This window comes from Vespa crabro, chromosome 13 (assembly GCF_910589235.1).
Source record: "Vespa crabro chromosome 13, iyVesCrab1.2, whole genome shotgun sequence".
NCBI lineage: Eukaryota > Metazoa > Arthropoda > Insecta > Hymenoptera > Vespidae > Vespa > Vespa crabro.
In genome coordinates, this window is record NC_060967.1 from 687,501 (window position 1) to 712,616 (window position 25,116).

General features: G+C 30.9%; 2 protein-coding genes and 1 long non-coding RNA gene across 20 annotated transcripts in view; 2 read left to right on the forward strand and 1 right to left on the reverse strand.

Annotated features, from left to right (window-relative positions):
* The window catches only part of LOC124428849 (alpha-1,6-mannosyl-glycoprotein 2-beta-N-acetylglucosaminyltransferase), a 34,146-nt gene extending 11,672 nt beyond the window's left edge, over positions 1–22,474 (forward strand). Inside the window, exons 1-11 of one of the 17 annotated variants that reach the window (XM_046973406.1) lie at positions 1–342; positions 6,539–6,648; positions 6,953–7,001; positions 8,295–8,324; positions 11,371–11,433; positions 14,043–14,226; positions 14,628–15,050; positions 15,311–15,620; positions 16,760–17,068; positions 18,565–18,815; positions 19,324–22,474. The exon at positions 1–342 is cut by the window's left edge and continues 146 nt beyond it. In XM_046973406.1, coding sequence (XP_046829362.1) covers positions 8,318–8,324; positions 11,371–11,433; positions 14,043–14,226; positions 14,628–15,050; positions 15,311–15,620; positions 16,760–17,068; positions 18,565–18,815; positions 19,324–19,552 — 1,776 coding nt within the window. In that variant the 5' untranslated portion in view covers positions 1–342; positions 6,539–6,648; positions 6,953–7,001; positions 8,295–8,317 and the 3' untranslated portion in view covers positions 19,553–22,474. Of the gene's footprint in view, positions 343–2,038; positions 2,398–6,538; positions 6,649–6,950; positions 7,002–8,294; positions 8,325–11,370; positions 11,434–14,042; positions 14,227–14,627; positions 15,051–15,310; positions 15,621–16,759; positions 17,069–18,564; positions 18,816–19,323 lie in introns of those variants that run through there. The other 16 variants (XM_046973408.1, XM_046973411.1, XM_046973414.1 and 13 more) reach the window with 16 other exon arrangements.
* A 110-nt stretch (positions 22,475–22,584) lies between these two features.
* LOC124428852 (protein D2-like) lies at positions 22,585–24,864 on the reverse strand. Its single transcript, XM_046973423.1, has 5 exons — positions 24,750–24,864; positions 24,406–24,515; positions 24,198–24,318; positions 23,137–23,347; positions 22,585–22,964 (listed from the first exon to the last, which is right to left on the reverse strand). The coding sequence occupies exons 1-5, from the start codon at positions 24,769–24,771 to the stop codon at positions 22,826–22,828; spliced, it is 603 nt and encodes a 200-aa protein (XP_046829379.1). The 5' UTR covers positions 24,772–24,864; the 3' UTR covers positions 22,585–22,825.
* LOC124428854 lies at positions 23,408–24,994 on the forward strand. 2 transcript variants are annotated; one of them, XR_006943302.1, is made up of 2 exons: positions 23,408–23,978; positions 24,766–24,994. It is a non-coding gene; the product is annotated as an uncharacterized LOC124428854 (long non-coding RNA). The 2 variants fall into 2 exon arrangements; XR_006943303.1 differs by having other exon boundaries at positions 24,820–24,994.
* The last annotated feature ends 122 nt before the right edge of the window (positions 24,995–25,116 follow it).

Consider the following 25,116-nt stretch of genomic DNA (forward strand, 5'->3'; position numbering starts at 1 on the left):
AAAGAGAGATATAGATAATATAAATATAACTAATTTCCTTTGCTCTCTTTACAAATTGATTTTTATTTGTTTACATTTTTTCTCATTTTCTTATTCCTTTCTTGTTTTTTTCACTTTTTTTTCTTTATTACATAACTTTCGTTCATCGCGTTGCTCGATCATGATCGAGCAACGCGACATTTCTTGAACGTCGTCAAACAAAAAGAATCAGAGGAAGAGAGAAAGAGAAAGAGAAAGAGAAAGAGAGAGAGAGAGAGAGAGAGAGAGAGAGAAGACAGTGCGTGCGATCAAAGAGACGCGTGCCAAATTAGAAACGCTCGCTTATTCATCGGACAACCCCAGGTACTTTTACTTTGTTTATGCGATGCTTAGATAAAGAAAAAAAGAAAAAGAAAGAGAGAGAGAGAGAGAGAGAAAGAGAAAGGACACGTTTCCATTAAAACGTAATTGTAATAATTTATCATCATTTATTATCACTGTTTATGTATTAACTTGTCCACCCATACGGGTGATATATCGATCAACGAAATCTAATCCATTAAAGTTACGATTCGAAAATTTAACATCTTGCATAATACTTTATTTACATTATACGTACGTTCATTCATTCATATATTCATTCATGCATTCATTCATTCATACATTCATTCATTCATCCGGTTGAAATGATCGTTGATAAATAAATTCGTATTTATATATATATTTTCTTTTTTTTCTTTTTTTTCTTCTTTTTTTTTTTTTTTTTTTTACGTTTTATAAAACGATCGAACGAACGAATGAAATAAACAGATTATTTTGTTCTATGGTAAACATTGAACGATATGATCTATACGATCTTTGTAATACGTGAATATAAAATACGGATTCATAGAGATTCATCAGATGCGGGCGTGGTAAACGATAAAAAAAATGTCACGAATGAAAGAGACAAACAAAGAGAGAGAGAGAGAGCGAGAGAGAGAGAGAGAGAGAGAGAGAAAAAGAGAGAGAATGAAAGAAAGAAAGAAAGATAATATTGTGTTTCGCGCGGTTGGATGCTGCGTCGTGCTTCGCTGGTTAAACTTGTGTAAAATGAGCGCGCAAGCAAGCATGCTCGAATAAAAGTGCATTATTACGTCATGCACTTTTTCAAGAATTTAAATCCTCTCAGGTTTTGTCTCTCTCTCTCTCTCTCTCTCTCTCTCTCTCTCTCTATCGCTCTCTTTATCTTCTTTTCAATATCGTTTATTTCATAATCCTTTCATTTTTCCAACGCGATGAATAATAATTATTCAACAGAGATGATTTTTCTCATAACTAATAATCAATTTTTTTCTTCAATCAAAGTCAATCAAGTTGTCACAAGTAAATAACAATATGTGAAAGATTTGAAAGATCGGATATCGTTTCAAGATGAAGTCGTATTTAAAAGGGAGGTGCGGCCATAGATGGATAGATGGATGGGGAGAAATGATGGATGGGTGGGTGGATGGTAGATGATAGAAGAGATAGAGGATGGGTGTTGTAGGACAAGAACGTTGACAAGAGCCAATGAAATAATCGTATTATAAAATTTTTAATTTCTATTTATTCCAGATCGTTATATAAGATTTATATAAAATATTAAATCAATCGAGGGAGAAAGAGAGAAAGAGAGAAAGAGAGAGGGAGTAATACCTTTTCAATGCTTAGAGAATATCGAAGGAGCATATGGTTGAAGAGAAGAAAAGAATAAAAAAGAAAGAAAGAAAAGAAAAAGAGAGGGATAGATAAGATGGAAACGAGTACGAGAATGAGAACGAGAGAGAGAGAGAGAGAGAGAGAGAGAGGGATGAGACGACGAAGCAAGGTCGCTTTAAATCGTTCTACCTGTCAGTCAGTGTCGCAATAAATGCAGCTGATGTTCGAGTAACTGTACCGAGCAATAACATTCCTCGTTAAGAGGAAGGAACCGAAGTCCTTTCATCTTCCTTATTTTTTATTTTTTTATTTTTTTCAATTTCTCTCTCTCTCTCTCTCTCTCTCTCTCTCTCTCTCCCTCTCTCTCTCTTCCTCTTTGTCATTTTTTTTCTATGAAGTGATACATTTCATCGATCGTAAAGTATCATTGAATACTTGCAAACCTTATATATATATATATATGAGATTAGATAATAGCGGGTAGTCTTATTATGAACTGTATATCGAATCGTTTCGTTCCACTTTCGCGATACTCGTACACAATATTTTATCTAAGTATAATAGGAAGTTAACTAAAGCGACTGATCGCGTATTAAGACGATGAAGACGAGGAAGACAACGACGACGACGACGACGACGACGACGACGACGACGACGACGACGACGACGACGACGACGACGAGATGTTTCTATCCTCTAGAGAGTAGCAAGAAAATAGTACAGTTATCGAACGTCGAGGTCAGTTAGTATTGACTATCACGTATACTAACATAGAAATGATATCTTCTGTGTCGTAATGACGGATACTCGACAATATTTTATATATATATATATATCGATATGATCGATTAATGATCGAACGTTCGTACGATCGATTTTTAATATTACTTTGATATTGTATTATATGTATTCTCTTTTTCTTATTTTTTCTATATTTGAAATATCTTTGGATCGTATTAATCAACTATATTATCTTATATATACATGTGCGTGTGTATATATATATATATATATATATATATATAAATATATATAGGAAGTATTTAGATATCTGAGATCGATCGACGTTGCATTGATATAAGTAAATCATTTTTCTTTTTTCTTTTTTTTTTTTTTTTCACTTTTCTTAATATTAAAATCGATCGAGCAAGTATGGTAGATAGGAAATAAGGATATAATAAGATCAACTGGCGTCAATAGATCGATTGATCGATTGATCGATCGAATGAACGAACGAATGAACGTTGAACGAACGGTTTATCAGTCTCTTAAAAGAGTAGTCAGTCGATTTGCTAATTAACCTTGTTCTATCCTTTTATGTTGGTTATATGTATACGTACATATATGTACATGGAATCTTGACCTTCTACACAATTTAATAGAACGATTTGCCTACTCATTTTGATATTTATATGGATATATATATATATAGATCGGTATAAAATATGTATATATGTATATATACGCGTATAAGTGTTTGTCTACGCACGTAGAGCTCTTCTCCTGTAATGCATATTTCATGATTTCAAATAACTTGTCTATCGAGATATTCCTAGTAGTGTTATTTCGAAATGGATAATAAATTTTATTCGACGATTAGAAAATCGATCGTATCCTATCATATCGTTAGATTTTCAACGATGACGTATCTACGTACGTGCGAGCGATAGATAACATTATACCTATACGCACCAAATTACAAATTTACATGGCAATTCTTTTCGTCAATAATTTCTTTTTGTACACCTTAAACGTACAAATAGAAATTTAATAATGATCAATTACGTTCTTTATTATTTGACTAAAGAAAGATGAAAAGAAAAAGAAAAATATATATATATATATATATATATATAGATATGTAAAACGTAATGCATTCGCTCATACGTAAGTAAGTATGGTACAAAATGTACATTGTCTCGTACCGTTATCTTTAAGTCACGGAACATCCAGTATGGCCGCTTATCCGTTATATACAATAGACCTAAGCGAGGAACATCTTCCTCTCCGTAAATACATGCGAGAGAACGTGTCAGCCGCTCGATCGAGTATTTCTTTTTTTCTTTCTTTCTCTTTCTCCCCCTCTTTTTCTCTTTTTCTTTCTCTCGTTCTGTCGCTCTCTCTCTCTCTATCTCTCTCTCTCTCTATCTCTCTAGAGTTCTTGAAAAAGGAACCGGTAAGAAGGACCGTAATAGACATTGGCGAGAAATGTCTTTTCGTAGAGTCAGCTATCTTCCAAAGGAGTGCCCGTTTCTACGACGCGATAAAAATGTCGATTCTCAAAGTATCGAATCTATTCTGCGCGGTCTGAAATTTATTTCTTTCTTTTTTTTTTTTTTTATTTCTTTTTTTATTATTTTCTTTTTATTATTTTCTTTTTATTTTTTTCCTTTTTCCTTCATTTTTTCCATCCTTTTTCTTCCAATCCTCACCCTCTCCCTATGCCCCATCCTGTTCTATGTTTTGTCTCTTTTCTTTCTTTTTTCTTTTCCTTCTTCCTCTCACGACTTTAAACGACAACATAGATATTAGATGTTGGGGGGAGAGATGGGCGGGTGGAAATTAGGGGAGGATTAGTGGATTACATATCTATATATGTACACGTATATAAATATATATATATATATATATATAAAACTTTTGTATTATTATATATTTATATTTATTTTTATAATAAGAAATATATGATAATAAGAATTGCGCATCCAATGATAATAATATCATTGTTATTCTAATAAATATATAATAATAATAAACATGAATAATAGTTGGAAAAAAATTCTGAATTAAATGGATTTATTAATATTAATTATTAATTTTATTTAATTCAATTGATTTCAATTCGATTCACATCGAGAGACGGGAAATTGAAACGATAAGCATCAGGGAAAAATGAATATTCGACGTTTCTTTTTTTTTTTTTTTTTGGTTTTTTTCTCCTACTCCCATACTCGACAAAGTCTTCATTTTAATGTTCGAATGCTTCATAATTCACGAACAATTTTTAATATCGTTAAAGAAGATAATTATAATCGTTCGCGGTTGAACATTTTAACTTGGGCTTGCAAACCACCGTGAAAATCGCATTTGATGACATTAATTTTAGATTGCACGTTCCCAAATTGGACTAAGATTGAATTAGATTAATTATTTGAATTTTAAAATGGCAAAGATAAAAATTCTCATTAAAAAATAACGGGGTGAAATTTCGCATAGTCGAACGACTACGTAAGTATGTAATGTACTTACGTTACTTACGTTACGTACGTTGTTAAAGATCAAAGTGTAGATTGTTGATAAGTCGACATAGTACATAACTAAAGCAAGTGCATTCGCATGATGAGTTTCTTGAATAGATAAAGAAATAAATAATGGCTTTGGTATTATAGACGAGTTGATTATGGTTGTTCTATGTGTATTATAGGTGTGGATGATACGTAAGCGCGTTAGATTAACGTTACGTGGACATGGAAAAGTCTTATTCAAGATGCACATACATACATACATATATATATATATATATATATATATATATATATATATATACAAAGATATATACACACACATACTACATATGTATATATGGATATGCACTTGTGTCCACCTATCGTGTATATTTACGACCTTCAATAACGCAATTGAGCATTCCAATAAAATCGAAATAAAACGACGAATCCTTTATCATACAGGAAACAAAATTTAATCAAACCTAATTATACCTAATAACGATTTTACTTCTTTTATTAGATAATATCAAACATATTTAAGAACGTAACGCGCGACTCGAAATTCTTTCCGACGTTTATCACCTCTTGACCTCTCTCCTCACCTTCATATAATCCAATTGCAAAATGAAGATTTTATTCGTATGCGGACAGTTTCGTATATTCGGTGAGGACATTAACAACGTCTCTTTTTCCCTCCCATCTCTCCCTCCTCCTCTCCCCGCATAATCATTCAGCCACTTAAGTCATTTAAGAAATCACAAAGATTGTCATTAAATCTCTTAGTAGGTAGTAAGTAAGTAAGTAAGTAAGTAAGTAAGTAAGTAGGTAGGTAGGTAGGTAGGTAGGTAGATATACTTAATAATCGTACTATTAAGCGAGATGTCCAAATATGGGACAAGGACGATGTTGCGTCTGACTCTACTCGCGCTACATTATAATTCGATCGTTAAAGTCAATTGCTGTGTATATAGAGAGTAATGGTGTGTGTGTGTGTGTGTGTGTGTGTGTGAGGGAGGGAGGATGACAGGAGGGACAGGGGGTGATAAGGTTTGGCCGTATAGAGCAAAAGAGAGAGAAAGAGAGAGAGAGAGAGAGAGAGAGAGAGAGAGAGAGAGATAGAAGTAGATTGAACGTTTAATCATATTCATTGATCAAAGCGAATATAAAATTTTCATGAATTTCGATTTTTATCAATGAAAGAAGAAAAAGAAGAAGAAAGGAAGAAAGATAAGAGAAAAGAAAAGAAAAAAAGAAAAGAACGAACAGATCTGTTCGATATAGAAGAATGTTGAGATAATGTTTTTTCTTTTAAGAAAAATAAACAAATAAAGTAATAATAATAATGATAATAATAAATAATGAAGTCGTTGGAAATGATCTCAGACGTGATTATGAGATCAGTTATTTATTTATTTTTTTTTTTTTTCTTTTCTTTTCTTTTCTTTTCTTGCTTCATCTCTTTCCCGTTTAGTTTCTCACGTTTCAGATTGGTTAGAGTAAACTTTATCTTGTGTTTAACCTTGAGAAAACTTACTTATCTAACGCTGCAACTCCGATCACCCACCACCACCACCACCCTCCCCCTCCCCCCTGTTCCTATCTACTTACTCCCACTTACTACTAAAGGTCCTTTAATTAATTATGCGAATCAGCAAGCTGTGCGCTAATTATTCTTCGGCCGGCGTTAATTCCGGACTCGAATCGGAACTGCCGCTGCTGCTGCTGCTGCTGCTGCTGCTACTGCAGCTGACCCGGTACTTCGGTACGATAATCTTCTCATGCCAATTAACGCCGAGAAGAAGATATTTTCTTCCTCGTGGCTGGTACAAACGGCAAACGAACGGCGGCCTCGTTAACGAGATCCGCTGCTAATCAGAATCAAAGGGAAAGAAAGAGAGACAGAGAGAAAGAGAGAGAGAGAGAGAGTGAGAGAGAAAGAAATTTTTTTCGAGCTTGTTTTGCAGAAAAAAAAAATAGAAAAGAAAAGATAAAAAACCTTTTCCCAATTTATTGTCCGTTTCTGTTGAATACACATGTATATATTCTTTTTCATTTTTCTTTTATAGATTTTTCCAAAATGGAGGACCATCCAGCTGGCATTTCTCCTTCCTCAAGGTAAGGACATTTCGATAGGATAGGTATTTTTAATTTTTTGTTTTTTGTTTTTTTTTTTTTTTCGTATTTTGTTAATTTAAAAAAAAATATTTTAATCTTTAATCGTGAATCGTCACTCGTTAAAAATGTACAATTTGCTTTGAACGTAATTAAGTGCGTTCTTTAATTAAATGTAACGATAAAAGTTTTACGCGATATTAAAGTTTTTGTATGTACCTCTTAGAATTCAAGATAAAACGAGATCTCGTTCCGTAGGACAGTTTCGTTGGTACATATGTACTCGGTTACTCTGAGATCAGTGTCGAGGTTTTGATATGTTGCCAAGAATAGAGGGCGGGGACGGCAACGGGAGCAGACGGGGGGAGGAGGGTTGGTTACATGAATTAAAGATATCGCCCGATGGAATTTAACGCGCAAACGTTTAAAACCTCCCACTCCTTTTTTCGCTTTACGTGTGACTGTAAAGAGAGAGGAAAGAAGCAGAAGAAGAAAAAGAAAAAAAGAACAAAAATGTCGGGTGTAACGATATCGAAAAAAAAAATTTCTTTAATTTATTACTTACTAATCGAATTCCGAGTATATGCGATTTTTATTTTTTTTCTTTTTTTTTTTTTTTTTTTTTAATTTATCGTAAACAAAAAATGCATGCGCGATGGAATGGAATGAAGGGAGGGTAGAAGAAAAAAAAGAAAAAAACAAACAAACAACGCAATCCTCTAATCGAATTTCTAATAAAAAGAAAAATTGTTGTCGTTCCATCTGTCGACGTAAGATGATTCATCGTAAATGAGAATATAAATAATCTGTAAAATAATAATAACATTGCCTGAAGTCAAGCTGTGATTAATTTCGTCGTTATTAATTCCACGTAAGATCGTTCGATTCAAAATAATCAAATCGTGAAGGAAATAAAAAGAAAGGAACAAAAGAAAAGAAGATTAAAAAAGAGAAGATAAGAAGAGCAGAAAACAATTAACGTTGGAAACAATAAAACGACAATTATCTCGAAGATAAGAATAGAATTTTCTTTTCTTTTTGTCTTTTTTCTTTTTTCTTTTTTTTTTTTTTTTTTTTTAATATCGCGGATATATAAGATGTCTCGTAAGAAAAGAAAAAAAGAAAAAGAAAAAGCAAGTCGATCGATATCTCCATGAAATTTGATTTTTTCGCGTTAAGCGTCAATAATAAATATAAACGTCAAGGGGGGGAAAAAAAAAGAAAAAAAAAAAAAATAAATCTCTCTTAATTTAGAATTTTAACGTGTCTCTCTCTCTCTCTCTCTTTGTGTTTCAGAACAGTTACCTAAGGATGACACGATGAGAGGTGAGTCTTATTTATTTTCTAAGCGACGCGACACGACACGAAAAGAAGCTTTAAACGCAGACAGCTACGTCGCCGGCGTAAGTCTTCGTCGTTAGAACTAAAACGGATTTAGATCGCATTATGTATATATACATATATATATATATATATATGTATGTATATGCCCATCGATGATGACAAACACATAATAGAATAATGTCTCCTTTCCTGATTTTTATCGATAATATTATGATAGAACGAGCGCATAGGATAGGCATAGGATGGCATAACCTTTTTGTTCTTTTTCGTATTTTTTTCTTTTTTTTCCTTTTTTTTTTTTTTTTAGTTTTTTAACGATAAAACGCGGAAACAAAGAAAAAAGAGAGGAAAAAAAAATATTGCATTTACCTCGTCCACGGCTCGATAATTCGAATCGAGTGATTTAAAATGAAAAAAAAAAAAAAAAAAAAAAAGAAGAAAAAATTTTCCAACAGACATTTTGTTATTCAATTAGACAAAGAATCAAGAAATGAATGACAATAATCTATTATTAATCTAATAGATAATCTTTTCTTCCCTTTTTTTTTCTCTCTCCCTTTATAACGTTCTCAAAAGATTTCAACATATATATATATATATTTTTTTTCCTTATTTTAATAAGACGAAACTTTAGTTAAAAAAAAAAAAAAAAACTTGCAGAAAATTTCATTGAAATTTCTCATAGCGAGACGTATTATAGTGACCCGACTGTGGGTCACGGTTTCGTCATCGCTTGAATAAAAGAAGAACTTTCCTTGAAGAATACAACAAAAAAAAATTTTAAATGAACAAGCCGTCGACGACGACGATGACGACGACTACGAGAACGACTCGGATATGCGAAAAAAAGCTTCTTCCTTCGTAATCGTTGTGGCTCATTTTAATTAAATTTCACATCGGCAAGATTCCCTTTTCCCAAGGTAATAAAATCACTTAGAATCAAGATATCCATGTACGCGTAACGAGCTATAGCACGCATCGCGAATCGTTGCACGCAATGCATCCTCGTAATGCATTCGCCGCATGGAAACGAACAGAGAAAAGGAAAGTAGAAGAAAAAAAAAAAGGAAAAGAAAAAGAAGAGAAAAAAGAGTAGAAGAAAAATAAAGTAAAAAAAAAAAAAAAAGAAAAGATAAAACCTGAGAAGGAACTTTTAAGTGCGGTCATATTTATGATAAGGGATTTTGAAAGTAATTAGAAATTATCTCATGGAATTTTGTTGTTGTTTTTTGTTTTTTTTTTTTTCTTCCTCCTCTTCCACATTTATACACCAACTTTTATATTATTATATATTTATATTTATTTTCACAATAACGAAATATTATTGGCAAAGTTAATAATAAATATATAATAATAATAATAATAAACATGGATAATAGATGAAACGAAATTCAGAGATAAGTGGATTTATTAAAGGGAAATATTGATTTTATTTGTTACAATTAATTTCAATTCAGTTTTCACATCGAGGAACGGGAAACTGTTCTTCGAAAGATTAAAAACGAAAAGCACATAGAGGAAGAGGAGGAGGAGGAGGAGGAGGAGGAGGAGGAGGAGGAGGAGAAGGAAATAAATATTCGACGTTACTTTTTTTTTTTTTTTTAGTCCACGTGTCCTGAAAATACCTACACAATATATAATCTATATAAAAATATACAAATACAGATATAATTATGTGTATGAGTAACTTGTTGTGGCAAAGTTAAATTAGTCATCGTATCTGTTGCTCGTTATCACGATTATGATAAAAAAAAAAAAAAAAAAAAAAAAAAGAGAAAAAAAAAGAAAAGGAAAAAGAAAATAGGTTGGACATTCGAGTACAAGTTCTTTCTTAGAATTTCGATTAATTATCGAACGTTTTTCTTTCATATATTTAGATTTTTCGTGTTGTGATAATTGATAACTAGGATCAAATTATCTTGAACAGTTACTTCGATATTTAATGATTCTCAATGCTCATACGATTATTTAATCGTGCAAGTATATATAGATTGATTATAAATTACAAGTTGAATACAATTCAGTTTGTTGGGAGAAATAAAATAAAATAAAGTAAGAAATAAAAGGAAAGAGATTAAAAAAAGTTTCGATGATTACGTATGAAAAATAAAAAATATTAGAAGAATAAAAAAAAAGATTATGAAATAAAATCATTGACTTTTGGCTTTCAATCGAATGTGTAATATTTAATTGTTCTCACGTAACACTCTATATATGTTATATTTTAATTCTAATCTAAGTATATATTTTTTTTCTTCTTCTTTTTTCTTTTTTTTTTTGTTTTCAATTGATCAAATATTTTAATCCTTTATCCAGGGAAAAAGAAATTATTAAACAAGCATTGACCTGAATATTTCCGAACGTGAAAAATTTTAAGAGGTCGTAATAATATACGTACATAAAAAATTCATACTCCATAATATACTTCGAGCGTAAAATCGCGAAACTTTTTTTTATATTATAGATAATATTTTTTTTTGTTCTCTCTCTTTTTTTTTCTATCGCTCTAAAAAAAAAAAAAAGAAAAAAGAAAAAAAGAAATATTCAAACTGGTCCTTTAATTTTTTTGTAATCGACCTGTATAACATAAAACATATTCATAAACTGATATCTAACAATAAAAGTGGGCTGTGTTCGTAGAATCTCTCATGATATCGTTTCTTCGCTTATCCGTCAACGATACGTAAACAAGTATACCGTTCGGACGACTAGAATAACAGTTTATATAAAACCAAAGCTGTTCTCTGTTCGAACGAACCAACGAAAAATTTTCAACGATATTTAAATAGATATATGACCGACGAAATAAGTTCAATCTATCTAAATGATTTTTCTTTGTTTCTTTTTTTTCTTTTTCCTCACGCCTTGTCGTTTTCTTTTCTCTTTTTATCTTTATTTCTTTATTCCTTTTTTCTTTTTTGCCTTCGACAAAAAAAACGACGAAATTTTGTTGACGAAACATAATTCTACCTATTTTAATTCGTCCTATTTTATCTTCCTTTTTCTCTTTTTTTTTTTTTTTTTTTAGGAAAACCATACGATTATTCTAAGCAGAAATACAGTAACACGATACGCGGAAAAAGGTCGGGAGGTAAAAGGAATAATATAAATATTTTTCTGTTCGATGTCGCATAGCACCAAAAAATATTTATGTTCTTACGTATCAAGAGAAAACATTTTTCTGTCCGATAAAATGCACTTCCATATATATATATATATATATTTATGTGATATATGTATGCATATCATTTTAAAAAGCCTAACCAATACATACAATGACCGTGTTCATTCGTTTTACCGCATACGGAATGCCGCGAAAGACTTATCGATCTTTCGCCCCTATATCTATATATATATATATATATATATATATATATATATATATATATATATATATGCTGTGTATGTATATTCAACATACATACATATGTATACATATGCCGATACTTCGGGCCATGCCGTTGTTCTTTCCGTGGAAACTACTCGTTAATCGAGTGCACTTTCTTCACCCGATAAATTCACTAGAAACTAACGAGGGGTTTCGCGAATGTATGACGGTACGTGAATAAGTTGATTAAAATCGAATCAAATCAAATCTAATTTAATTTAATCAAATATAATTTAATCTAATCTAATCTAATCCGATCATGATCTGATCTGATTATATATTATTTAGAAAAAAAAAAAAAAAAAAAGAAAAGTAAGAAAAAATTAGACCAAAACGTAGCCTCCTTGACATATATATCGTACTCTTATTATATTTTCAAATCTTTTATCATAATAAATTATTAAAAAAAAAAAATAAATAAATAAAATGCCGTTGATCAACGCCCGAACGAATAAAGCTTTTATTGAGCCATGTTAAATTTATTTGTTTCGCATGTCTAATTTATAATTTATGTATATATGTGTATGTATGTGTCTGTGTGTATGTGTCAAGTTAAGAATAATAATAAAGATATATAATAATAAAGAATAATAAAGAATAATAATTAACTATTTTAATCTAGAGAAATTATTATTTGTTTAGATACATTCAAAGATATATTCAATGTTATAATGTATCTCCTTTTAAAAAAACAAATGGATAGATATAGACACGTTTTAAATAAACCCTTTGTTTATTTAAGTTGTTTTATAGAACAATAATATCAAACGAACATTCGTATTTATATATATATATATATATATATATATATATATATATATATATATGTGTGTGTGTGTGTGTGTGTGTGTGTGTGTGTGTGTGTGTGTGTGTGTGTGTGTGTGTGTGTGTGTGTGTGTGTGTGTGTGTGTGTGTGTCTGTTTATTACGTAAATTATTTAAACTCATTGTATTTTATCAAAGATCGGAATTACGTATACAACGTAGGTAGATTATTATCATTATTATTATTATTATTATTATTATTATATTCATCTACGGTAGTTTAATTACGAGAACATTGTTCCAAAGATGATTTAACTCAACATACAATATCTAATTTATTGTGAGGATGTCAATATTTTAATATAATAATTAAATTTTTTAAATCAAGCAATATCACGATGAAAGCAATATCACGATGAAAGATCTTATTCGAAAATTTGTATTGTTCAATTATAAATAAATGTATATGTGTTATTTGTTCACGTTTCAAAAAGTGCACGTTTCCAAATATATATCTGTATATATATACATATATATATATATATATATATATATATATATATATATATTAATATTTATGTATGTATATATATGCGTGTAAATAATTACATCTATAAATTACACCTATACATAGTTGTTTCATAATTGTTGTATCGTTTATTTGTTATCCTTTGTGGGACATAGCTCGTACATTCATACTTGAATATAGAATATTTAGAATATTTAGAATATTTTGGATTACTTGACGTTTCGGTCATTTTTATTTTTTCTAAATAAGTATCTCGTTAACCCGCTTATTCTCATGGCCGTTTGATAATAATTTTCAAAAAAAAAACACTCATACGTTACCTTCTCTCTCTCTCTCTCTCTCTCTCTCTCTCTATATATATATATATATATATATATATATATATATATATATATATATATATATGTTTGTGTCTATCTCTATTTCTCTACCTCTTTAACTATGGTCGTCGAGTACAAATAAAATCACCGAGTTTGACAAGAAATTTTATTGCGTTTCCCTCGTTATTAACGTTGTAAAAAGATTCTAGGTCGAGTAGCAAATAGACGCGTCCCGTTTAAGTTACCTATGCACTTACACGCAGTATCATACTTTTGTTTCGTCGTTTCATTATTATTACTGCGTCTCTCCTTCTTTTTTTTTTTTTACTTTTTTCTTCTTTTTTATTATTTTATTTTATTTCTTTCTTCCTTCTTTCCTTCTCTATTGCAAATATAATTTCACTTTTTCTTTTACATAACAATTCACGCACGAGAAATATGCAGTTTTACATAACGATATTCAAAAAAAAAAGAAGAAGAAAAAAAAAAGAAAGAAAAAAGGAAAAAGGAAAAGTGACGTACATACATACATATATACATATCCGTTGATATATAAAATATTTGTTAATAATAAAAAAAGGAAAAAAAACGAGAAAGAAAGAGAGAGAGAGAGAGAGAGAGAGAGAGACAGAAAGAGATAAATGATAATCCAATTTTAAAGTAAAAGATAATCAAAAGATTTGACATTGCGACATACAGGGGTCACAACCGTTGGTGCGGCGAGGTCAGGTCGCGGTACTCTACAGAGGACACTCGTCCTCGTATTTCTGGCGACGTTTCTCTGGCTGCAGATTCATGTGATCAATTTAACCGGCAGGGACACGTCTGGACAGTCTTCGGCTAACGAGACGCTCTTTGCGCTGGTCCCTCAGGAACTTCACAGGTTCGTTTTGTACAATACGATCTTTCTACCTGAATAAATCCATCCACCTATCATATATCAATCGTGAGATTAATTGTTGGAAATTAAAAGAAAAGAAGAAAAAAACAACGACAACAACAACAACAACATAATAATAATAATAATAATAATAATAATAATAATAATAATAATAATAATAATAATAATAATAATAATAATAATAATAATAATAAAAGAATTAAAAAGAGAAATACGAATCGATTGACCATATCTACCTCTCGGAATAATAATAAAATATTTTCTTTCGTTTCGTTTCTTTTCTTTCTTTTCTTTTTTATTAACTTTTTTTCCCTTCTATTTCTTTTTTTTTTTCTTTATCATCATCATCATCATCATCATCATCATCATCATTATTATTAAAGGTTCCTGAAAGAGCGGCATAATGCGTCTTCGACATCGGGCAATGCAACTTCTGGCACTCTAACGGATCTCGAAATCGAGGATATACGTCGTAACATCGATCGTATAAATTCCGAGCAAAAGGTTTACAACGAGGAAGCGTTTGGTCCACTTGCCGGTGATGCGCCTATCATCGTCGTACAGGTTCACGTTAGACTGACCTACTTGAGACACCTGATCGTCTCTCTGGCACAAGCAAGGGGCATCGAACAGGCACTTCTTGTTTTTAGCCATGACGTATGGAACCCGGACATCAATTATTTGGTCCAAAGCGTTGACTTTTGTCGTGTCATGCAAATATTTTATCCCCATAGCATACAAACCCATCCAAGAACATTTCCAGGGGAGGATCCGAACGATTGTCCGAGAAACATTCACAAGGAACAGTAAGATCATTTTAATTTTCTTTATTATTATTACTATTATTATTATTATTATTATTAGTATCTTTTCTTTTTCTCTCTTTTTTGTCTTTCCCCGGATAAAACGCTTTTCTTTCATTTGTTCATTTATTTTTATTTATCTTTTTTTTTTTCTTTCTTCCTTTCTTTCTCATTGTTTTTCTCTTTTTTTTTTTTTATTCTTTTTCTTTTTCTCTTTCTTCCCCAACCCCCGTTCAATTCTTCTTCTCGTTAATTACTTACAGAGCCTTGTATTTGAAATGTATCAACGCTAAGCATCCGGATCTTTATGGTCATTATCGCGAAGCAAAGTTTACACAAACTAAACATCATTGGTGGTGGAAGGCCAATAGGGTCTTCGATCAATTAACAATAACAAAGAATCACACTGGTATGGTACTATTCCTCGAAGAGGATCATTACGTAGCCGAGGACTTTCTTCACGTATTGAGACTCATGGAACGTACCTGCAAGCACAGCTGCGAACGTTGCAATGTCCTATCATTGGGTACATATCTCAAGACCTACAACTATTTCGCTGACTTCAGTCGTAAAGTGAGTAAATGTAAACATTTTATTGACCCACGGATATTGTTTTACGTATTACGTTTTAAATGGAATAATAACGAAAACAAAAATGAGATATAAAGACGGAAAACAAAAAAAGAAAGAGAGTAAAAAATAATTAATCGAGTCCAACGCTAAATTTCGAATTGTCGATTGAACATTTTGAATCACTTCGAATCACTTTAATACAATACACTTTACACTCTTTTTAACACACGTACTATTCAATAAAGAAAAATATTCTCCAATCAGAAAATTATATTTTATCGATGACAATTTTCAAAAATAACGTGAGCATATTATTAAATCCGTCGAAATAAGCTTTTCAATGATCATGGCCATAGAGTAGATAGAAAGAAAACGAAATACAAAAAAGAAAAAAAGAAAAAAAACAAAAAATGAGGAAAGAAAAAAAAACATAAACAAGCCTCGGATCTAATCTCTCTCTTACGTTATTACTTTTACAATATTTCTTTTTTGTCATAACACATACATACATATTTCACGTTCATCGCTGAACTTGTCCCGTGTCTCTTATGTTGTTTATGTTCTTACGACATTGTACATTTACTGAAACACACACACACATATATATATATATATATATATATATATATATATATATATATATATATGTAAGTTACGATATTTGTTACCATATACATACATACATACATACATGCATGCATATATATCTACAAAAAAAAAAAGAAGAAAAAATTTTCAAAGGATAAAAACCATTCAAGTAACAAGTATCGTACGATTATTTTCGATCACGCAGTATATAACGAGCGAGCCTGCTGATGATAATTAACAAAAATTTGCAATCTTGCTCAGGAATGTGTTTACACTGTCACAAGCACAAAAATATATTCATCCCGTTCTAAAAAATTTCGTCTTCGTATTCCACACTCTTGACATATCCTTGTCACTCCTTAATCTCTCTCTCTCTCTCTCTCTCTGTCTCTCTTTCTGTCTCTCTCTCTCTCTCTCTATCTCTCTTTCTCTCTCTCTCTGTCTCTCTCTCTCTCTCTCTCTCTCTCTGTCTCTCTGTCTCTCTTTCTTTCTTTTTCACTTCATTGTGAAAGGTATCTGTGTCGATGTTTCACGCACGCCCGATCCGTTAGTTCCTTGGTGTAAACGGCGCTTTACAAAAGGAACTTCTACGTGGATTAAAGAAGCACGAGTCACCAGGCCCCCAGTATGCTCTGATCAGCAGCAGCAGCAGCAGCAGCAGCAGCAGTAGTAGCAGCAGTAGTAGCAGCAGCAGCAGCAGCAGTAGTAGCAGCAGTATCAGCAGCAACAGTAACAACGTTGCTGGTGTCAACATCGTTGGAACCGAAAATGTTGCTGGATTATCGACCTATCAAAGCTCACAGACGGCACCTTCTTGGGCATTCCAGCTCCTACCAAGTCTCTACACTCATTATCAGAAGGTTTTCAGACCTCTCTAGATGCAAAAAAAAAAAAAAAGAATAAGAATTATTAGACAGACGAAAGATCTATTATAGAGACATTATACTATCCTCCTCCGTCCTATTTTCCGCTATCATCATATAAATCAAGAACCTTGAAAATTAAAGTTTTCACCTTTTGATTATGCTTCCTTAGGTGTCACCTGGCACTTCTTCTTCTTTTTCTCTTCTATTTCTACTACTTCTTCTTCTACTTCTTTTCTTCTTCTACTTCTTTTCTCCTTCTACTTTTTCTCCTTCTACTTCTCTTCTACTTCTTCTTCTTCTTCTTCTTCTTCTTCTTCTTCTTTACTATCGATCAATCTTTTGCACGCTTTTATATACATATCTGCATTTATTCTATAGTATATAATAAACATTGTATGTATTATCGTTTTCGTTCAGATAATTTTTATCAATCTATCAATCGATCGATCGATCAATCAATTTCGATGTCGATAGATAAAGTGATAACATATTACATTATCTATCATCTTTTACATTATGTTTGACAATCCGTCGAACGAGATAATCAAAAGAAGAATTTTTTGGGAATTCCAAAAAATTATGTTCCATTGAATTAAATGATTCATGATTGTCTCGTTCGCGTTATCTATTTCTTTTTTTGTTTTTTTTGGCTTATGTAGATATTTTAGTAGTATATTACTCCATGAACCCTGCCCCCATCCTTTGCCATTATTAAAACATGACGAATGTATCCGTCGTTGATCTAATCGATCATTAGAAACTTACTTGTAGAATCGAAGCTCTCTGTTTATTGTTTTGTCTTTTGCTATTTCGTGCACAAGCATTCCTCATGTCCTCTCTTTATTCTTTTTCATCATCATCATCATCATCATCATCATCATCATCATCATCATCATTATCATCGTCATCGTCGTCATCATTGTCATTGCAATTATAATCGTTTTGGAGCACTATATTTTTCTTTTCGAACGTTTGTTTTATTAGCAAAGTAAAAAAGCACTCGTTGTATCGAGCCTTCATCATCAATGCCGTAAGAAATAGATCGTGTGTGTGTGTGTGTGTGTGTGTGTGTGTGTGTGTGTGTGCGTGCGTGCATGTGTCCGTATTCTTTTTCTTTTTCTTTTTCTTTCAAAAAGGGAGAAGAAAAAAAAAAGAGAAATAAAAAAAAAATGAAAGAGAGAAAAAAACAAGCTAGAAAATTATCACGATCAATATAACGGGCTAGCGATCTATAAATCATACGACGATGTAATAGATCTGTTTGTTCTTTTTTTAAGGACGAATTGAGTCCTTCAAAAAAAAAAAAAAAGGGAAAAAAATCAAATCGAACGATAAACAGATCGATCGGATTTCGTTCCTTACGGATTTAACGTTCTTTGCGTAAATGAAATAAAAAAAAAAAAAAAAAAAAAGAAAAGAAAAGGAAAAAAATCTCAATCCAGTATAATCATAGATCTCTAACATCGATCATTCTCATTTGACAAACCTAGGCCGAGGTAATACCCTGGATATCGAGTAAACACAATATGGGTATGGCGTTCAATCGTATAACTTGGAACAAACTGAGGAAGTGTGCCGTACAATTTTGCTCATACGACGATTACAATTGGGATTGGAGTCTACAGCACATAGCACAGACATGTTTGCCGCCTAGCAGAGGAGCCGGTGCAGCACCTCGCATTGATTCCGGCCTTATTACCATGATGATGAGAGCACCAAGAGTATTTCACATCGGCGAATGGTACGACGTATGATCGACGAAGAAAAAAAAATAATTTATTCCTCTCCATTTTCAATGATCCATTTTAATTCCCTTCGTACTCGTTTAACCCTAGTCGTAAACGCTACGAAAATAATTTCAAGTTGTGCGCACCGCGAAAATAATTTCAAGTTGTGCACTTGTGGTGCGCTGCAGGACACTTTGAACACAGTTGTCATTTATAATAAAATAATTTGGAATAAATAATTTTGACTACGAAAAAAAAAATACTATATATTCTTTGAAGTCTCGGAAATAATAATAATAATAATAATCGGTAAGTTTGAAACGCAATTCTGTCTATTATAAAAAGAAAAAAAAAAAAAAAAAGGATAAACATTTACGAATCATGGAATGCACAAATCGTTTGCAATCGAATTCCAAGGTTGATCTTAGATGTTCTACAGCCCCTACATGCACAAATTAGATTTAAAATCCCGTTATTATTCACTACCGTCATGATGAATAATATTGAAAATTCAATTTACAGCGGTGTACACCACAAGAAGAATAATTGCGAGTCTACTGCTGTAATAGCGAAAGTTCAAAATGTTTTGAGAGCCGCTAGAGACCATCTTTTCCCGTCGCAATTGACCCTAACGGTTGCTGGTATGGCCAAGAAGACTAAATTGAGAAAAGGTAATGGCGGATGGGGAGACGTTAGGGATCATCAGCTCTGTTGGAACATAACGATGTATCCGGATCTTGTTCTGCCTTAAAACAAAAAAGAAAACAAACAAACAAACAAACAAACAAATAAACAAAGAAGAAAAGGAAGAGGAAAGGGAAAGAAAAAAGAAATTCATCGAGAGAAAAAAGATAAAAAAAAAAAAAAAAAAAAAAAAAAAAAAAAAGAAAAAGAAAGAACGGAATATCGCAAAGAGAATGAATGTTCACTATCACAAAAGACAACGTTAATACTTAAATGGAACAAGTTTTTATGCCATTGTACTTACTTATTCTTAGCATTTTCCATTATTCTCATCAACACGAATATCGTTTTTCCATTCCTCCCCCTCCTCCGAATTGTAACAAGATCGATTGATTTAACGTGTTGACTCTCTATCGGTACGAACTCGATTCGTTCGTTATCGAGCTTTTATTATGTGTCTTTCAAATCGTGATCTCTGGAATGAGATATGTCAATCCGACATACGTGATCAGTGTATATCTGCAAACGAGAATAATTAATTTATATATATATATATATATATGTGCAGAAGAGAACTAAGTAAATGCTCTTTTTCATTCGCACATGGATATTACAAGCGCGTGTTTATTACTCACATGAGATTAATCCTATTATGTTTAGAACTTGTTGAGTGTTAATAAATCCTTCCTCTAATTTGAGATACACCATGTTGTTGAATATATATATATATATATATGTATATATATATACACATATATATATGTGTGTGTGTGTGTGTATCACTGTTGAGAGAATCGTGAATGAAAAAAAAAAGGGAGAAAAAAAGAAAAATGAGATAAAAACGCGCATAATGGTCCAAAGATAATTAACCACTCGATTCTTTCCAATTTTCGTGTTCGTATTCTTTTTCTTCTTTTCTCTTCTCTTTTATTTATTTATTTTCTTTTTTTTTTTTTTTTTCTTTTTCTATTTTCTTTAATATCAATCACGACGCACTTGTTATAATAGTTATGTAAAAGAAAAAAAAAAAGGAGAAGAAGAAGATAAGAAAAAAAAAAAAATAATTCATAGCGGATTTATATATGATTAATCATTATTTGACATTTATCAACACCATGTACGTTCCTATTTTTGATCAATTATACTTTTAATAAGCGTATGAAATTTATAAAGAAAACTTATGTGTATATGTATTCGCGTGAATATTATTTCCCCAGGTACGAAGAGAGTGTATATGTATTTGTAATAAGTCGTGATCGTCATACAACGAGAAAAAGATAGAGAGAGAGAGAGAGAGAGAGAGAGAAAGAAAGACGTTCGATTTTTTCCTTTTGGAGTTAAAACACTGGCCGAAGTTTGTTCCGAAATGCGCACATCATACTCTAGTCATAAGGTTTGGGCAATATTTAATTCAATTAACGATTAACGATATAAGATGTTTCTCTTTTTTTTTTTTTTTTTTTTTTTTATCGATGTTACTTCATACAACCAAATTAAATTATTTGGATCATTAGTTGGATTAAATGATTGATCATTAAAGTATTCATTATTGAATGAAATCTTGACGTTTCTTTATATATATATATATATATATATTTTTTTTTTATTTCCTTATTGTCATTAGAAATCTTCTTTTTCTCTTTTTATTTTGTTTTTTTTTTTCTTTTCTTTTTATTTTTTGTTTCTTTTCTTTTTTAATTATTCAAAACACCAATGAAGATGAAAAGAAAAAACAACAAAGAAGATGATTTCATTAAAGATTAATTCGTCAATGATTCACAGAGTGTGCGTGTACGTGTACGTGTATGTATATGATGTGTATGTGTGTGTGTGTGTGTGTGTGTGTGTGTGTGTATGTTTATGTGTGTGTATACGAGGAAATTAGACATTATAACGTGCGTTTTTCAATAATTTTAATAAAAATTTATCTACGACTTAATTAGTCGATCTGCGAAATGAATTTACGAACAAGATATACGAAAAGGTGAGTCGATGATTGTCGAGTCACGGGAATATAATAAATTAATTAATACGATTAAGAAAGTCTTTTTTTAATTTGCAATTAAATATTGTAAAAGAAAAAATTTAATGCCTGCGCGTTGAAAAATTTTGTGATACGAACGATGATCGTCGAGTCACAATAATAAAAAATATGAAAAATAATTTAATAATTTAATAATTCAATTTAATTGATTTTTATTCTTTTTGAAAAACAATTTTACTTCGTAATCGTACGTTTTGAAAGTATATCTTTGAAATATCACGCGAAGAGGTTCGTCAATTTACGAGTATACGAGAAAATTTGAGAAAGTGAACGAATGATGATTATTGTTCGTCACGCTCGATGTATCATCAATTAGTTCATCATTTTTATTTTATTCATAAATTTGCGCATTATCTAATTATACCGTAATAAAAAAACTATATATAATGTTTATTTCTATATATGTATATATATATATATATATATATATATATATATATAGAAATAAACATTAATTTCACATGATAATGATTACACCAAACGTTAATTATTTAATCCAACTAATTGAGTAACAATTAATAAATTTAATTTAATCCGATTGAAATCAATTTAAATTATCGTTTGTCGATTGATCGAATGAAATATTATCCAAGGCCGCTAGTCATTATTATGTACTAACGTATTGATAAAAAAAAAAAAGAAAAAAGAAAAAAAAAACAGAAAAAGAAAGGAAGAAAGAAAAGAAAAGAAAAGAAAAGGAGGAAGAAAAAAAAAGAAAAACGAAAAAGAACGAAAAAGAAAAAAGAAAAGAAAAAATAGCAACTAATTGTTAATGAAAAATAATCAATATCTTAGGACGTAACCATATTAGGCTTAAGAATTTATTACTATAGATAGGGATACTCGAGACATCTTTAATGTAATCTCGCCACGGAGAGATTAGGATTGTAATACCCTATGTACATTTTATATTTATAAAATGATTAAAAGAAATGAAAAGGAAAATAAAAAGCAGATTAATAAAGAAGAAAAGAAGAAAAAAAAAAAGAAAGAAAGAAAGAAAGAAATTAAAAAGAAGAAGAAGAAGAAAGGATAAGAGATAAATACGAGAGTGATAATATCGAAGAACTGACGTTCTATTTTGACTCTATTATTATTATTATTATTATTATTGTTACTTTTTTTGTTATCATTATCATTATTATATTGAATACTTTCCATTCGTATAAAAGACACAAAAAAAAAAGCTTGATGATGGGGGAGAACTCGCTGTCTAAAAAAAAAAAAAAAAAAAAAGAAGGAGTAATAAGAAAGATAGAAGAAAAAGAAAAAAAAAGAAAATAATGCAAAAGCTCTCTACAATCCTAAACGCTTGTGATAAGAAGGCACGTTATCATCGTATTCCACTTTCATGAAGTTCCCTGCTATCGGTCCCTCCAAATTATATTTTTCCACGAACTTCTTCGTTGAAAATCTACCACGGAATCTGCCATCCCTATAAATCCCATATAATTTATAAAAAATATATAAAACATGATAGAAGGAAAAAAGAGTGGGAGGTAGAGAGAGAGAGAGAGAGAGAGAGAAAGAGAAAGAAGTATAGTACAATGATCGAATTAAAATTAATAATTTCATTTATAGAACATCATCGATTGTTGATCACTCACCGATTACTCAATCTTCTTTCGTCGAATGTAATGGCACCTTGATTTTGTTTATAAATAAGGAAAACATAACGATGCTTTCCGGTATCCTTAGGTGGTGCTGGTCCTACGTATTCGGCAAGTATTTCACCTTTAGCGACATTTTCCTCGGGTATATTTCCAACTATCCAATGACGGAATTCTCTGTTGTATCCTCTGGTTGGTACGTCGGGATCTATGAACAGAGAAAAAAGAAGAAGAAGAAGAAAATCGATCGGTAACTTATTGTTATTAACTTATCATTTTCTCGTTTATGTAATTTTTAATTAATTCTTTTACTGATTAAAAAAAAAAAAAAAAAAAGAAAAGAAAAGAAGAAGAAAGCACAAGAAAGAAGAAACAAGTATATATTTATAGTTATAAATCGCAAGAAGCATTGCATGGTTTAATATCCTCGTTGTTTTTTTTTTTTCTTCTTCTTTCTTTTAGAGATAAAATTACTTTGTTAAAATATTATCGGCCATTTTATTATACAATAAAGAGATAAAAAAGAGAGAGATAGAAAGGAGGAGAGAGAGAGAGAGAGAGAGAGAGAGAGATAGGATCAATATAACATGTTTCTAAAAGGGCGAAAGAAAGAGTCTCATATAAAAACAGATAAGCAAACGCGTTTGATTCGCAGATGATAGACTGACGACATTTAACATTTTCTCATTTACGTGTTTGAATAGATCAAAGAAACGAACGAACGAAGTCGAGCGTGCAAACAGGTTTCGAAGCTGGTGAAAGTGGTCTGTCTCTTCACTGATCTAAGGTCATTCAGTATCGTGTCACTCCTTTCGAGCTTCTTCGCAAATAAGAGAACGGTAAATAGAATACACATACATACATACATATATACACATTTACATACATTTTGAACGTGTATATTGAATAAAATTTCTTACAAATTTTCTCATACTCGATAGAGTACTTGTATAAAATTTAACAAAGAATTTGAAGATATAGATCTCTTTTTGTGACACTCCTTTCGTTCGTATATTTATATATAGCATTATATAAAAAAGAAAAATATATATATTTACCTGTCATAATAAGAGTATAAAGAAGTCCTCCCACATGTTTATAATGAATCTCCGGAATTTCTTGAGTTTGAGTTGGCGTCAATTCGGTTCCCAGATCAATTGTGTCCTTGCCATACTTCACCTTGCAATTAAAAATTCTTTATCAATAAACATTCGTAAAAATTTATTAAAAATTTTTATTTCTATAGAAATCCGTAAAGAAGGATACCTCGATTTTTTCAGTGGGAACAGAATCCAATATATCAGGTTGAATCTTCGCTTCTTTGAATTTCGATGCTACGTCCGCTAATGCGAGACTGATTATGCTCAAAAAAATTCCTAAAGATAATCTCCTTATCAATCTGATAATAAGTCACGATATATATGTATATTTTTTCTTTATATTTACTCTTATTCAAAGAGAAAGAGAAAGCATATCGTTTATACGTTTTTTTTATTATATAATGAGTATTCTCTCTTTTTTTTTTTTTTTTTTTTTTCGTAAAGACAATTCGTTAACTCGAACGATATAAAAAGATAAAAATAAATGAAATCAAATAGTCTAAGACATACCTAAAAATTGTTGAAGCTTCATCCTTGACACGATAGGAACGATAGCAACGAAGTAAATGTATTGCCGTAGAAAATGAATGTCTTATTTGAAGTCATCCCCACCACAAGATTCTCTTCCCACCAAGGACGACACATGGTATGTTTGGAATACCTGATAAAAAAAAACTCATTAAAATTGGATCCTTAAACAAATGATGTAAATTAAACGATAAACGACTGTAAAATAATTTTCTAACTTCATATTATTATTATTATTTTTTTTTTCCTATCTTTCTTCTTTTACAGTCTCATGTAATTAAATAAAAAAATTGAAGAAAATTACCACAAGCATATTTGTCTGAGCATATTTCAGAAATTTATTAAAAAC

Bases quoted from the DNA above. Each gene is read 5' to 3' on its own strand.
- LOC124428852 (XM_046973423.1), bottom strand. From the start codon at position 24,771: ATGAAGCTTCAACAATTTTTAG. The intron at 24,319-24,405 runs GTATCCTTCTTT...TTTAATTGCAAG, and splicing joins TTCCCACTGAAAAAATCGAG to GTGAAGTATGGCAAGGACAC. The intron at 23,348-24,197 runs GTAAATATATAT...CTCTGTTCATAG, and splicing joins TTATACTCTTATTATGACAG to ATCCCGACGTACCAACCAGA.